The 14,768-nt window shown below is 53.7% G+C and overlaps 1 protein-coding gene across 1 annotated transcript; it reads right to left on the bottom strand.

The window, feature by feature from the left end:
- Nucleotides 1-13,280: 13,280 nt before the first annotated feature.
- Nucleotides 13,281-14,768, bottom strand: HSPB1 (heat shock protein family B (small) member 1). Its single transcript, XM_063090528.1, has 3 exons — nucleotides 14,302-14,768; nucleotides 13,703-13,766; nucleotides 13,281-13,593 (listed from the first exon to the last, which is right to left on the bottom strand). The coding sequence occupies exons 1-3, from the start codon at nucleotides 14,669-14,671 to the stop codon at nucleotides 13,404-13,406; spliced, it is 624 nt and encodes a 207-aa protein (XP_062946598.1). The 5' UTR covers nucleotides 14,672-14,768; the 3' UTR covers nucleotides 13,281-13,403.

Here is a 14,768-nt window from a genome sequence, read left to right on the forward strand (position 1 = left end):
TGGGTCTTCTCTTACAAAAGGATCCTGTTCAATAATCTGAGAACCTTTCTGGGATACAGCTGGTGAGGAGTACAGGCCTGAGCTCGAATCATGGCTGCTTTTGATCCTTGGGCAGATTACTAAATTTCTGAGCCTGTGTGGGGTATAGGGTTAAATGGAAACTGGGTCATATGCCTGGTTCAGTATCTGTCAATTAGGTGCCCAGTATTGGAGATTTCATTAAGTCTCAGATGAGATGGTTCTTTTCACTTAAAAATATTTAAAAATAGTCTTGGATTTCTTTAGGCGTTTTAAAGTGGTCAGCAGTCTTAGGTGGTGTGGGCTAAGCTCTCAGCAGCTGAAGAAGCCGAGGGCAGCTCAGCTGAAGGCAGCCATGTCATAATGTGCCCACGATGTGAATCACATCCCTGCGTGTGGGGGATGTTTTCTCAAGAATGACTGCAACAAGGGGTTTGTCTGCAGGAATGCATGCCAGGGTGCAGGCATCCTCCATCACCGTGTGTGCATGCTACAGCAAAAGGGAAGGGGTCATGGGTTCACACAGTGGAGGAAATCAGCTTTTTCATTTTCTGAGAAATTCTAATTCACATTTTGGGAGTGCTAACTGTGTGTGAATAGGCTTTTGCCATATATTGAATTCACCTGTGTTAGCTCATTTGTTACTCAGAAACCCCTGAGTACCACTGCAAGAGTGGCTTTGGAGCGAGAAGTGACTGCTGTGCCTGACGTTGCATGACTCACTGATAACCCGTCTTGGGCCCTCCTGAGTTTGGTTTGCTAACAGCAGGCTGCTTCTGTGCAGCTAGGAGACCAAGACACTGAGCAGCAAACAACCACTCAGGACACACCGACTGAGCCCTTTTAGCATGAGGGTTACTGAGGGTAGTAAAACCAATCACATCTTGGCAACAGAAAAGTACAGATATGGACAAGATCAGAACAGTCAAGCTTATTCAAACAGGGTCACTGAGGCTCTGCAGAAAGAAGGGAGAGCTCCTGGAAGTTGCTACCATTATACCCTTCTTCCTTCAGTGTAACTTCCCATTATAGGTGCCTGGAATTTGAAATATGACTGGAATTTGCCAGAGGATTTCCACAGACTTAAATTTCTTGAGGTAAATAAAATGTCATCTCAGGACCCCTTTACATAACTCTCAAGAGCTTTTGTTTATGTGGGATTGTATCTATCAAAAACTAGAAAATAAAAATATATTCACTTGTTTAAAAATAATAATCCATTGCACATTAAAAGCTTCATGAAAAATAATTGTCCAGAACAAAAAGTAGAATAGCATTGTTTTACAGTTCTTCAGATCTGTTACCAGCCATCTGGACTCTTACAGCCACTTCTGTGTCCAGCCTGTTGTGATGTGGTGTTTGAACTAAAGTATTTGAAAAAAAATCTGGTATCACACAAATGAGTAGTTGGAAAAGGATGGCCTAAAGAGGTGAGGTTGAATGGCAGAAGGAGAATAAGGTTAAGAAAGTTCTCATACTTCATGAATTAGCATTCTGGGTTAGGCACCAGTGGTAGATATCCCCTTCCTCAACACAGTCTAGAATTTTAAAAATAACTGACAGCGTGAACTGGTAAAATAAAGGTAATGGGTAGGGGAGTGATTTTAAGGGAGTGAATAATCCACTTTGCTTGGGGCATCCTCAGAGCACAGTTCTCCATTACAAGACCTTTGGGGATAGAGTGGCAAGGCCATAAATGAGATTGAGTGGCAGGGCACCTTCTAGTATAGCAAATAAGCTGCTGTTCCGTACAAGTGCAGTTTTTGTCTGCTCTATTTATGTGTGATTACCACATGCTTTGGCCTCTGCACTGGTCAGCTGAAATTGCATGTTGACCCAAACCGGCTGATCTGAGTGCTAAGAATGGCAGCTACTTCCTGGGTGCGCAGTTCTCAAAGCAAGCTTGGAGAAACAACCTCCTGAAAACTAGCTGGGTGACCCTGTTCTCTAGTTCTAGGAGTTGACATCAGAACATTAAAATGGGATATACTAGCTTGCTAATTAGCCTGCCCGTTTGAATTTTCCAATTCTGGTGTGAATAAATGTGGTTAATTCCGAATGGCCACAAGCCCTACCTCCGATTAACCACGGATACCTGAAGTCAGTGAGGAGTTAGGGTGAATGGCTGGATCACACTGGCAAGACAAATAAATCAAGATTTCCCAGGTCAAGTAAGGTACTGATAATGTTACTTGGTCATCCATAGTATTGGAGAGGAAAGTCAACAGGAATTACTTTCAGGAACATGAGGATTTTGGGGGTTTTGTGAATTGGTAGTGCATGCACATGTTACAAAATATGGAAGGGTGTAATCTAAGATTGGTGGTTTGCATTGCCTTTGGGCTAAGTAGGGCTTTTTCTTTTTTTGCAGCTGACTGGTGCAAGGATCCAAACCTGTGACCTTGGTGGTATAAGGCTGTGCTGTAGCCACTTGAACTAACCAGCCATCCCAGGCTTTTACCTTTGTAAAGGGTTGTAAACAAAACCCATGCAAAGAGACAGTATGTGGCCCACAAAATTTTAAGTATTTACTCTCTGGGCAGTTAATTTTGCTGAGACCTGGTTTATATTTAACTTCCCATTCATTGCCCCTCAGGAGTAACTACAATTGTCTGTTCTTCCTAATTTGGCTCAGCTTGAGATAGGATTTTTGCTTCTTTTGAGCACAGATGAGACTCTTGGGTCATAAGATTTGCTTTGTGGTTTTAAATATGGGTAATATCTCTTGAATTAGAATACTTAACCCCATTTAAAGGGTAGTAGGTGGTAATGGGGCACTTTATTCCCAACCTTTGATTTTGAAAAATTTCAAACACAAAAATTGAAAAGAATGGTACAGTGATAACCTACATCCCCACTACTTGACACAGCAGGTAACATTTTGTCATATTTAACTTATACATATTTCTCTATGTGTTGTGGAACCTTGGAAGTAGGTGGCTACGTGCCATTTTCCTCCCTGTGTTCATCGTATTTCTCCTAAAGATAAGGACAGTCTCATATAACCACTGTTGTTATTACACCAACCAACAATAATCTCATTATTAGCCCATATTCAAATTTCCCCAAATTGTCCCCAGAATGTATGTGATAGCTCTTTCTAACCCCCCTCCCACACCAACTAGGGTTTAATTAAAATTCATTAATTGCACTTAATTAGAGCATACCCTTGTAACCCAAAGGTCATGGGTTTGGATCCCCACACTGGCCGGCTGCCAAAAAAAAAGTAATTGTATTTTGTTATTAGGTGTCTTTAGCCTCTCGTTATTTCTTCCATGTCTTCTCTTTTATGACATTGAGTTTTTCAAGAGACCAGGCTACTCAATCATTTAGCTTGTTTCCCATCCAAGTTGGGACACCTTTTTGGTCTTGCATAAGGATTTTGCTTTGACTTCCATGCAGTCTTTTCGCTGGTTCACGTGGTGGTCCTGAACAGCAACCAGCACCAGGGTTACCTAAGCTGACAAGGCCAAAGCTGCAGCTCTGAATGATAAGCTAGAGGGATTGACCACCACCCATGGGAACCATCTTGTTTCCTGACTGGAGTCTTATAGGCTAGGATGTTTTGCCTAGCAATCCTCTCCTGCCTCCCCTGGATGGGAAAAGTATTAGCTCAGTAAGCATTGGCTATGATTCAGCAAACTCCCCCGCCCCCCCACTCACTTGGCCTTAGTAGGTCCTGGTGGTCTGCAGCTGTTCTGCCCGTACGCCTGGGGGAGGTGGGGTAAGAACGCAGCCCACCATGTTCACAGGAGTTATCCCAGAAACAGGCAAGCAGGTCTGAGAGCAATCACAATCCTTTCAGATTACGGGAATCACAATCTTGGTCACTAGGATGGACAAATTACCCCACTACTTACTGGCTCTTAGGGGCTGAGAAGAGACATCAAAACCTCTTTTTATTTTTATTTATTTAAAAGATGACTGATAAGGGGATCTTAACCCTTGACTTGGTGTTCTCAGCACCACGCTCTCCCAAGTGAGCCATGGGCCAGTCCTTCAAAACGTCTTTTTAATCACTCTTAACCTGAAGCCAGATTTCAGGGATGGGGTTTCAATGGTTGTCAGTTCTTTAAAGCCAGACAGAGAAGCTCATTTTGGATTACATTAGGCTTATCAAAGTGCCTTCCAAAAGATGGCATTTTTTTGGTATTATGGTTCACAGAGGTTTTTGCCTGCTAAGTTTCTAAAACATTCCTTGCTGGGAATGTTGTGGTCCCTAAGTGATGAGCTCTAGATTGAAGAGCGTTGGGTAGTGGGCATACTAAGACTTCTTGCCCTATATCAGGAGATTATATTTGAAATAGAGACAAGACAGAAAATAAAGGCTGAGTAAACAGTATAAAGGGTGGACCACTTGTAAGTGACTGCAAGCATTTTGGATGAGTTCTTTTCTGTGTAATCTCCAATACTGTCCAGATCTCCAAGATCAAACAGATGTTACATACTACCACTGGGACGAAAGCAAAAGGAGTAATAATCATACTCCCCGTGATATATATATTTATACATTCGATTTCTTCAGTCTAATGGTGACAGAGCCAAAAGGAAGCTAGGTGGGTATAAAACAGCAAAACAGCCTTGGCCCATCCCTCAGGGCTTCAGCACCCAAGAATGCACCAACGACAACTGGTCTGGTTGACCCTGTCCCATTACTTGGGCTACAAAGTGCTTCAGTGATGCTGGTTTGCAGGGCCCTGGAGTAGGGAAGGGAGACTCAGCATCCAGTCTGGCCTGGGTCTGGGCCCCGTCCCCGCTCCTTGGTGCTCCAGCGCTGCCGTCCTCTACTGCCTCCTGCTGGGTGCTGCCCGGATCTGCAGCTGGTCCCTCCAGGGCCACCCCCTTCTCCCCCAAGGACCCGGGGTTTCAGCCTGGCTCTGCTTTCTTCAAGCCTCCACCCTACCAGGTTCGGCCCAGACTCTGGACGGCAACAGCGCCCTCGAGTCCAGCCCGCCCCCGGTTCCAACCCTCCGGGAGCGCTACCCTCGGGCTTCTCTCTGGCGTCCCCCCTCCCCAAACTCCTGAGCTCCAAGGGCAGGATTTCACTGCCTCCGTCTCCCCGCGGCCCCGGGCTCCGGCGTATACCGGAACACCGCTCCACTCCTCACGATCCTAGGAAGAACGCCCACGGGATCTGAGCCGCCCAGGCGCGGAAAGCCCCAAGGCCCGGATGTGAATTGGGCGGGGCCGAGGCTGTCTGTGGCCCCGCCCCCCCATGCGGCCGCGGACAAGGCGAGAGCCAATCACAGGCCAGTCTGCCCTGCTCCGCCAATGTTCGGCCTGTTGCTAACCCTGGGGTGTCTGCTCTAAGATCTGAGTGTTCAGCCGCCCCAGGGCTACCGCGGAGGGTTATGTGTTGTTTTTCATCCTCTTCTCTCTCCGCGGTCTCCGCCCTCCGTCTTCTGGCTGTCCCTTTGTTAGCAGAGCAACCTGGTCTGGGCTCTGGAGGGCACTATAGCGCCTTGCAGGGCGTTAGTGGCCTCGGTGGGCCTCGTCCGTGGAAGGAGCTGGTTTGGGAGCGCGGAGCCTGAGGCTCCTGGTGGGCTCTTGACCCCGCGCCTGCCCCTCAATTTTCCCATCTGACTAATGCCGTGATCTCTCATGTCCTGTACAGGCTTGCTAATCTTGCCTACATATCTCTCATTCTGGAAAAATCCCTAGGTGGTCTGCATTAGTCCCATATTTCCGAGGAGGAAGCCGGACTCTGCACACCTTGTCCCAACCCACACAACGGCTGGAGGTTTCAAAGGGGGATGGGGACTTGGATCTGAAAGGCTCCATCACCTTACACGCAGGGAGGTGCGGGGCAGACCCGGTGTCTCTGGCATTCAGGGCCCTGCACAGCCAGGCCCCAACCTACCTGTCCAGCACGCACCTGCTGTTACAGCCCCGTCGTCCTCCTGTGCGTTGTGTGTGGTCTTCTGCCCGATGCCTTCCCTCCCCCACACTCCTGACACCCTGGGCCAGGGCTCTCCCCCAGAAGCAGTCTGGAGAGATGTCAGAATCTCTCCCCGTTGGGCCGAGCCGTGGCGCACCTGGTAGAGTGCTGCGCTGGGAGCGCGGCGACCCTCCCGCCGCGGGTTCGGATCCTATATAGGACTGACCGGTGCACTCACTGGCTGAGTGCCGGACACGAAAAAAAGACAAAAAAAAAAAAAAAAGAATCTCTCCCCGTTCCATCCCCTAACAGAGAGTTGTATACTCTGAGGCCCTGGAGGGAAGATGAATTGCCCGAGTCAACATCAAACCTGAATTTAGGACTTAAAGATCAGATTCAATGTGGCCACTGTTTGGAAAGGTGAGATTTGTGTCACTCAGCAATGTCTTCTTTTCTAAATAATGGGCTGTCGGGGAAGAAAGCTGAAGAGCTCAGGATTTAAATTCCCATCCCACCATGTCCTAGTTATATGGCATAACCTCTCAAGTTTAAGCCTTTCAGAGGGTCAGTTTCCATATCTTTAAAATGGGAATAGCACAGTCTACCTATAAAAATGCCCTGACTGGGTGCTTGCTATTTGCTCCAGGCATCTTCTAAAGACATAACATCTATTAGTTCATATAATTGGCTTCATTTTGCAGATGAAGAAACTGAGACTTAGTAACTTGACCAAGGTCGCACAGGTTAAAAATGGCAGAGTGGGGATTTGAACCCAGGCAGTTTGACACTAGTGCCGTAAGCATAATCATGCTCTTCTGCTGCCTCTCAGTGACATAGAGATGCCATGAAGATTAATAAGTTAATGAGTGATTGGCAGCTAGCAGATGCCCAATTCGTGCCAGTTCTGATTAGTAACAGAAAGAGTGATCAACAACCCCTGCAGCAAAGGTACAGCAGGGCAGATCAGGGGCCAAGAATTCAGACCTTGGCTGCCAAACCCTGCAAAGGCAGAGTCAGGGGCTGGCAGCCAAGACAGTGAGACGGACTTCCAGGAGGGCAGTTCCAGCAGGCTTGAGGCCCCTTGAAGACTGAGGCCCAGAGCACAGAAGAACTAGGCCAAAGGCATGGTGGGTACAGGGCTAGGGGGGTGGGGGTATGTGTCAGTGTTTTCCTAGACTGGGTCTCTTGCCCCTATTTCTGCTCTGGGCCTAGCAGGGCCCAGAACCTGGGCAGAGATTCCTGAAGGTTCTGTGGTGGGCAGTGTGGGGTGTCTGTGGGATCTCTGGGAGAGCACCAGAGGGCAGTCACTTACTATCCTATCTGGGCCTGGGGGCGGGGCAACAGGGATGCCCAGCCCTAGGGTGTCTTGCAGGTGGCAGTCTCAGGGCCTGCTTGGCACCACTCCATGCCCGGTGCAGATGGGGTCAAGGCTTCCTGCCTGGACTTGGCCAGTACAGCCTGAGTCCTGAGCCAGGGTGCCTGTCACCTGCTTTGTGGAGATTGATGACTCCTCCTCCAAAACTATTCCCCCCACCCAGAGACTGTTGCCTGGGGCTCCAGGACCCCTGCTGAGGGATCATTGGCCTGTGGGGCCACTCCCAGGGTTCAAGCCTTTCAGGCTGGGCAGTCCTTGAGAAGAGGGTCTTTAGGATCTTCCGGAAGGCCACAGAAAGGATTGTAAAGAGATAGTTCAGGCACCAGGACTCAGAGAGAGGTGGGGGTGGGATTGAGAGAGGAGAGGCAGGCTCAAAGAAGGGAGGGGGGCTTGGTGAAGTGAAAAAGTTCAGAATGGGAGTGGGGGTTCAGAGAAGATGAGAGGACTCCAGGAAAGAGGGGGTTTCAATGTGGGAGAGGGGGTTTGGTGTTGGGAATGGGTACAATGAGGGGACAAGGCTAACTGAGAGAGATGGAGGGTCAGAGAGGATAGGGACGCTCTGTGGGGAGATGGGTGCTCAGAAGGGGCCCAGGGAGGCCATGAGAGCTGAGAGAGGTGGTGTGAACCCAGAGAGGGGAGGGGGCTTGGTGGGGAGGGGGCTCAGTGACCTCTTTGTCATCTACCTGATTAAGTTATCAACCAGCCTGTCCCATTGTCCTCACAGCCTGAACACAGTCTCTCCCAGCCATCCCTAAGAGGACAGAGCCATGTGGTGAAGAAAGGGTTACCCAGAACCTGCCCTGGGTCAAGGGCAGCACTGAAGGCCTTTCTCACGCCAGGCCTTTGTTGGTCCTGCATAGAGCTGTCCTCATATCCTCGGGCACCGCTGGCGCTTTGGCCTTCCTGCCATTGTTAGGAGACCCTGGGCAGCCTCCAATCTTTGTGATTCCCCCTTGATTCCCACCCTTCACGGGACTGACAACACCAACAATCAGAGGCCACCCAGACCTCTCAGAATGGAAACTGAGCCCAGGCCCCAACCCAGATCTAGTCCCAGCTCAGTGCTTTTTCCTGAACACAAAGCTACTCTTGCACCTCGATCCATTCTTTAACCCAAGCCTTCCGGGCAGGCTCTGTCTTGTTCAGCCTGGGGTTGGGGGTAGGGGATGGGGGGTGAGGGACAGACTTCTTTCCACCAGGATAGCCCCCTGGACCACCAGTGCCACACGTTGATGCAGTCACTGCTGCCTTAGGCTGGGCATGGTGGTGAACAAGGCTGGGAGGTGTACCAGACCAGATGGAAGGGAGAGAGGGGCTGTTATGCTGGAGGGATTCCTCCCAGGTCTGTTTTCTCTGTTGGTCTGTTTTCCCCAGGGACCCCAGATGTGATCTTTTCTCTCTGGGCTGAGAGTGGGGAGCCCTGGCCAGGCACTTGACTTTCCCCCTTCCCGCTCGTGCCTGAGGCCATCCCGTGATTCTGTTATTGATCCAGAGCTGTCCCTTCGTAGCCATGCCTGGGATTCCTGGCATTTTTCATGCTGCTAACTCTCCCAACACCGACTGGTGGTTGACGGAGCCGTCTCTTATAGGAAGCCCATGAGAATATACTTCATCCTTGGGAGGCCCAGTGAGATAGACACAATGAGGTCTCCCCCATGGAACCCTGTGCTCCTCAGGGCTGGCACATGGGGCATTGGTTGATGGATAGAACACACAGGGGGCATTGGTTGATGGGTGAACAGTACACACTTTGGGGTAGGGGGCACAGGCTCAGCCTTATTCATCCCAGGGAGCATTCTGTCCTGCTCTGCTCTGACCTGCAGCTGACTCTGGGCAAATGCAGTTCCTATCCTGGCTTCAGGTTCCCCTCTGTATGCTGAGAGTTGGGCTAGGTGGTTTCTGAGAAAATTTCCCACCCCAGGGGGTGAGCCAGGTCACTGAGCACTGAGCCGTGACAGGGAGGAGGCACCTTTTTCTAATTTGCACTAGACTCTTACATACTAGGGGCTCTCATGGCTGTTATGTGATGCTGCTTTCCACCCCTGTGCCTCGATATACTCTCCAGGTCCCAGGACAGCTCCACAGAAGAGCCCCCCACATTTCTGGACACCACTTCCATGGGACAGCAACATGAGGGCAGGGCCTAGACCCCATCTTATGGGTTCTGAGCTTCGGGGCCAATGCCGGACCGGCTAAGACCAGCCCAGCAGCCCACCTGCCTTCAACCCTGCAGCTTCCTCCCTCCCCTTCCCTGTCATGGTCTCCAGCTGGCAGCTCTGTTGCTGCTGTGCAAGTCTGGGCCTGGGGCCAAGCCCTGACCTCTGGGACTGTCCCAAACCACAGGTCCCAGTGTGCATATGTGGGGGTGGGAGGGGTGCAGAGGTGCAGAAGGTCCAAAGCTAAAACCAGCAGACAGGACCCTTGCCAGCCTCCCCCCCCCCGCCCCAGCATCTGCCAGGGTGGTATAGAGCTTGGGTGGTGGCCAACAGACCACTGGGTCTGGGACTCTGCCAGCCCTATGGCCATTCCCTGGGCGGGGCTCCAGTTCTGCCTGACCCTCCTCTCCTTTCTCCACTGGGTTGGCTCTGCCCCCATCCTGAAAGTGCTCTGGCTCTTTGGATCCAGCACTGGGGTCTTTGGCAGCCTTCCTCTGGGCAGCTTTTGTTCCTCTCAATGGAGCAGTGGGAATCTGTGCCAGGCAAACCCTGGGTCAATTCTACAGCAGGAGAGAATCCACTGCCCCCATAGCCAAGGCCAAGGGGTCTGCCTGACCTTACAGATTGTAAAGTCAGCAAGCCCCAGGCAGGGAACCACTGCAGTCAAAGGCTCAGCACCTCAGTAGATTCTCTCCTTCCCCCACCCTCCAGCACCCCCACATCTGTCCAGTCTGTCACCCCCACCACGGAGCCTGCTGCTGCAATATCCTGGCCCCTTCACCCCCTCCCCCTTGCAGGACCTCTGTCACTACATCTCAGTAGCACATTGGCCCTGCCTCTTGGCTAGCTCCTCCCAGCCACTCTCTTTTGAGGGCCAGACTGTTTCTGAAGCAGGGATCTGATCGGGTCCCAGGCCTGCTAAACCCTTTGCTGACTCTGGTAGCCTGCACTTAGCTTGACCTTCAGTGCCCTCCAAGATGGGGTCCCACACACCTCTCACATCCCCACTTACAGCTCCCTTCTCTAGCCCCTGCCCAAGTGACTCACCCACCTCACCTGTCACACAAAGCTGACTTCTGGAGATCACCTCTTTCCCACCAGCACTAAGACCCACTAAGGTAGTCCTTGCCCTTCTCTAATGGCACAGTGCCACTTGTCACTGAGCTGATTCCTCCACCTGCTCCCTTGAGAGGAGGGACTTGGACCAACTGGCTGGGTGCTGGGCCCAGAAGTGGTGCCAAAAGGGAGGGCAGATGTCACCACTGGGAGGAGCAAAGAAAAGGAGAGGCCCAGGGATCACCCTGGAGCTGAGGGTGGCTTGGGCGCCACACAGATCCCTGGGGGAGCTGGAGCCCACAAAGCGTGAGCAGCAGTCACAGAAACTTGAGGTCCTCAAAGACAGAGCATTGCCCTCAGATGTCCTCAGGCTGAGCAGAGGATCCCAAATGCCACAATTCGTTGAGTCAAGGCCAATGCCTGAGTCCACAGACCTGAAGGACATCAGAGGCTTTTAGAGATGGACTCATTGAGAAGACAGGGACAGGACTAGAGAGGACTGAACTGCCCCCCCTCCACCACAGTAGCAGCAGAGGGACTCCCCACATCTCCCAATGCCCAGCGCCAGCCCCTCCCAATGGAGACCCACAGCCTGGGCCGGCTAGCCCTGTCCTGCCAGCCAGAGCCCACTCTGCCTAGAGGTGCTACCCCAGACTCCACATCTTCTGAGCTGCGCTCTGGGCATGGGGTAGCACAGCCTCAGATTCCCTTTTGCCTTCTGCCCCGCAGCTGGCCTAGGCAGGACTACCGAGCATCTGCCTCAGTTTCCCCATCTCCTACTTTAGTTTCCCAGGGAGACTAGGGCCTGTTTTCTTTATGAGGACTGAATTCCTCCCCTCCCACCCATGCCCCAGCTGCATCCCAGAGGATGCCCTGAGCCCCCAGGACTGCAAAGCTACTGCCTTTGCACTAAACCCATCTAGCACCACAGCACGGCAGGTGCTGACCCCTGCCCGCCCCGGGCATGGCTCTGACTGGGCCTGAGACCCCTGGCAGCTCTCTCCAGGGACATTTTGCCTCCTGGCCCCAGGCTCAGTTACACCCCCGTCCTCTGCCTCCTGAGGCCCCACCAAGCCTTATTTGGCAACTCTTAGAGCTGTGGAGATCCTCTCTCCTCCCCCAGCCTCCCTGTCTGAGCTCATCTGCCCTCCCTTGCCTGGGGCCACACAGGTGGCCCCCCCTTCCCCCTCCAGGACTTGCTTTGTGGACTTTTTGAGACTGTTCCCAGTTGTTAAGCAGGAATAATTGTACCTCTTCGCTGGGGTGGTGTGAGGATTACCTTGTCAAAGGCTTGGCAACTTAGTACACTCCAACTGTACCGCAGTGGAGCTGGCAGCCCAGCCATCATGTCCCCGACGCAGCCACTGAGCCCTGCTGCCAGCTACGTGGGAACTGGCAGGCAGAGCCAGCGTGAGAACAGGACAGGCTGACTCTCTAGTCCTGACCCTGGGAGTGTCCAGAAGACTCCTGAGGGGGGGTGCATGTGTGCAGGGAGGAGGGGTGGCACTTGAAGGGCTTGGGACTAAGGAGGGAGCTGGGTGGGAGGAAGTGTGGGGAGACTGGGTGGCTCCCTGGCTGAAGGGCTCAGACCCATGCTGCCAGCTGGGCCAGCACGATTCTTGTCACGTGTTTATGTCTCCATTGGCCTCCCTCCAGCTCCAGCCAGGCCTTTGAGGGCTCAGACAGCTCTGGCTTCAACACCTGCTTCAGGTGTGGGTATCCCAACTCCCACACCAGGGAGTAGAAATTAAGCAGCTTGGAGGTGTGAGAAAGGTGGTGGTGTGGGGGGTGCCCCAGGCCCTTCCCAGAGGGTCGCTACTGCTCCCAGGGACTCTGGGAAAGTAGGGCTGTGGGCTGAGAAAAGAACGTGGGCGTGTCCTGCCCCAACCTCGGGCTCTGGGACATTGTGGGTGGAGATGGTGTTGGGGCCCTTAAATTCTTGGGGAATTTAAGAATGGGCTCCAAAGCGCCCACCTGCTTTCTACTTCCCTCAGGCCCCTCCTCGGGTCTCGTTGGAGGGTGGTAGGTAGGGCGAGGGCAGACAAGGGACAGGGCTAAGGTAGGCGTGACTGTTCCTACCTGGGCCAGTCAAGGCAAGCCCTCCTGGGCTGACTACCCTTCTGTGCCAGGGTCATTGCCTCACTGGACCAAACCTAGACTGCACTCCCTTCCCTCTCTGCAGGGCGCCCTAGAGCACTGAGAGCCCGGGCCCCATCCCACATGTATGGGCATCAGAGGATGGAGCCTTTGACTAGGACAATCCCCCTCCACCCCACCAAGTAAGTCACCTGGAAGTGCCACACCTCCATTACCTTCTCCATGGTCCTGTCCTGAGAGGGCAATGAAATCAGTAAGGGGCTGGCTGGTTAGCTCAATTGGTTAGAGTACAGCCTTATAACACCAAGGTCAAGGGTTTGGTTCCCCATACTGGCCAAAAAAAAAAAAAAAAAATTAGGACTTTGAGCTCCCAGAAAGCTCCCCTCCCCACCCCTGCTTTGCCTCCTTTCTCTTGACCCCTAGATGTCCCAAATGCCCAAGCCTGGGATAGGTGCTCCTCCTGGTTTCTCTTACTACCACACCCGGCCCTTTGGTTTTAATTGCCAGATTACAGTCGTTACCTCTCTCTGAATGGATGCGAGGCTGGGGGATGGGGCTGTACCCAGGGATCTACACCACCATACCCCAGGGCTGGGCATGGGGGTGGGCACACCGTAGACTCTCAACAAAGGTGAGATGTGTGAGCCAGCAGAGGGCAGTCACCCCTAGGCCTCCACAAACACCAGGGTGGACACAGTGATAGTGGTTGCTTTGAACTTTATTTGAGAAAAACAGAAGGTAAACGTATCAAAAGAACATACAGGCTGGCAGATAGGGGTGGCCAGGGATGGCTACTGGGAGGTGGGCAGCAGGGCTAAGGCCTTTACTTGGCTTCAGGTTGCTCGGACTTCCCAGCTTCCGGGCCCCCAAGCTGGGCACGCGCCTCGAAAGTGACAGGGATGGTGATCTCCGACGACTGGGTGGCTGGCTTGGGCATCGGGGCCTCCACGGTGAGCGTGCCCTCAGGGGACAGGGAGGAGGAGACGAGGGTGGGGTCCACACCGGGGGGCAGCCTGGACAGGCAGAGAGGAGGGACAAGAGTTACAAGCTGTGTCAGTCACTGCCCCTTCCCTCCTCTCTGGGCCCCCACCCCACCCCCTACGATTTGGGGCCAGGACTCACGTGTATTTGCGGGTGAAGCATCGGGAGATGTACCCGTGCTCGTCCTGTCTCTCTTCGTGCTTGCCTGGCGGGGAAGGGACAGAGAGAGGTCAGAGGGCGGGGCCGGGGCCGGTCCAAACAGGCCGCACTGGCCAGAGGCCCGACCACCTGTTGTGGGGTAGCCCGGGACAGGCAGACACAGATTGACCGAGGGGCTCGGTGGGGCGGGCGGAGGGGCGTGCCGGACTGTCCGGCCCTCCGAAGCTTCAGTAAAGTTTGATTCAGAGTTGGGATCCTCGCCGGCGGCTACACACCCAGCGCGCGAGCGCACTCGGAGCCGCGCGCACGCCCCCTCTGCGGCCCGGAGCAGGGACAGGGACAGCGCCAGGGGACCTGCTTATTTGGGGGGTGGGAGTCTCCGCTGGAAGGGGAGTTTCTTCCCTCCACAGAACGTTGTAGAACCGAAAGGGCCCTCAGCCTCCCGCACCCCCCGAACCCAGAGCAGGGAGAGGGGACGCCTGCTTCCCAGTCCTCGGCTAACTTTCAAGTCCCCAGGCCCCGGGCCGGGAAGCCTGCGCTCCCCCCGCCAGCTTCGTCCCCTGCAGGGGCTTGAGGCTCACCGGTGATCTCCACCACGCCGTCCTTGGTCTTGACCGTCAGCTCCTCGGGGGCGAAGTGGTTGACGTCCAGGGACACGCGCCAGCGGTCGGCCGTGTGCCGGATCTCCGAGACGCCGCTGCTGAGCTGCCGGCCGAGCGCGCGGCTGTAGGCGGGCACAGCCACCGCCCCGGGGCCCTCGACCACGGCTGGGGGCAGCGGCCGCACGTAGCCCGGCCAGCCGCTGGTGCCGAACCACTGCGACCACTCCTCCGGCAGCCGCGGAAGCCCGAAGGCCTGCTCGAAGAGGCGGCCGTGGGCCGGGTACCAGTCGCGGAAAGGGTCCCAGCTGGGGCTCCGCAGGAGCGAGAAAGGCACGCGGCGCTCGGTCATGCTGGCTCCACTCGGCGCGTCCGACTGAGGCTCGGAGAAGTGCCGGGCGCTGGGCTCGGCCGCGCTTTTATGGCTCCCTGGCCGGGTATTTTTAGCA

This window comes from Cynocephalus volans, chromosome 3 (assembly GCF_027409185.1).
Source record: "Cynocephalus volans isolate mCynVol1 chromosome 3, mCynVol1.pri, whole genome shotgun sequence".
Lineage (NCBI taxonomy): Eukaryota > Metazoa > Chordata > Mammalia > Dermoptera > Cynocephalidae > Cynocephalus > Cynocephalus volans.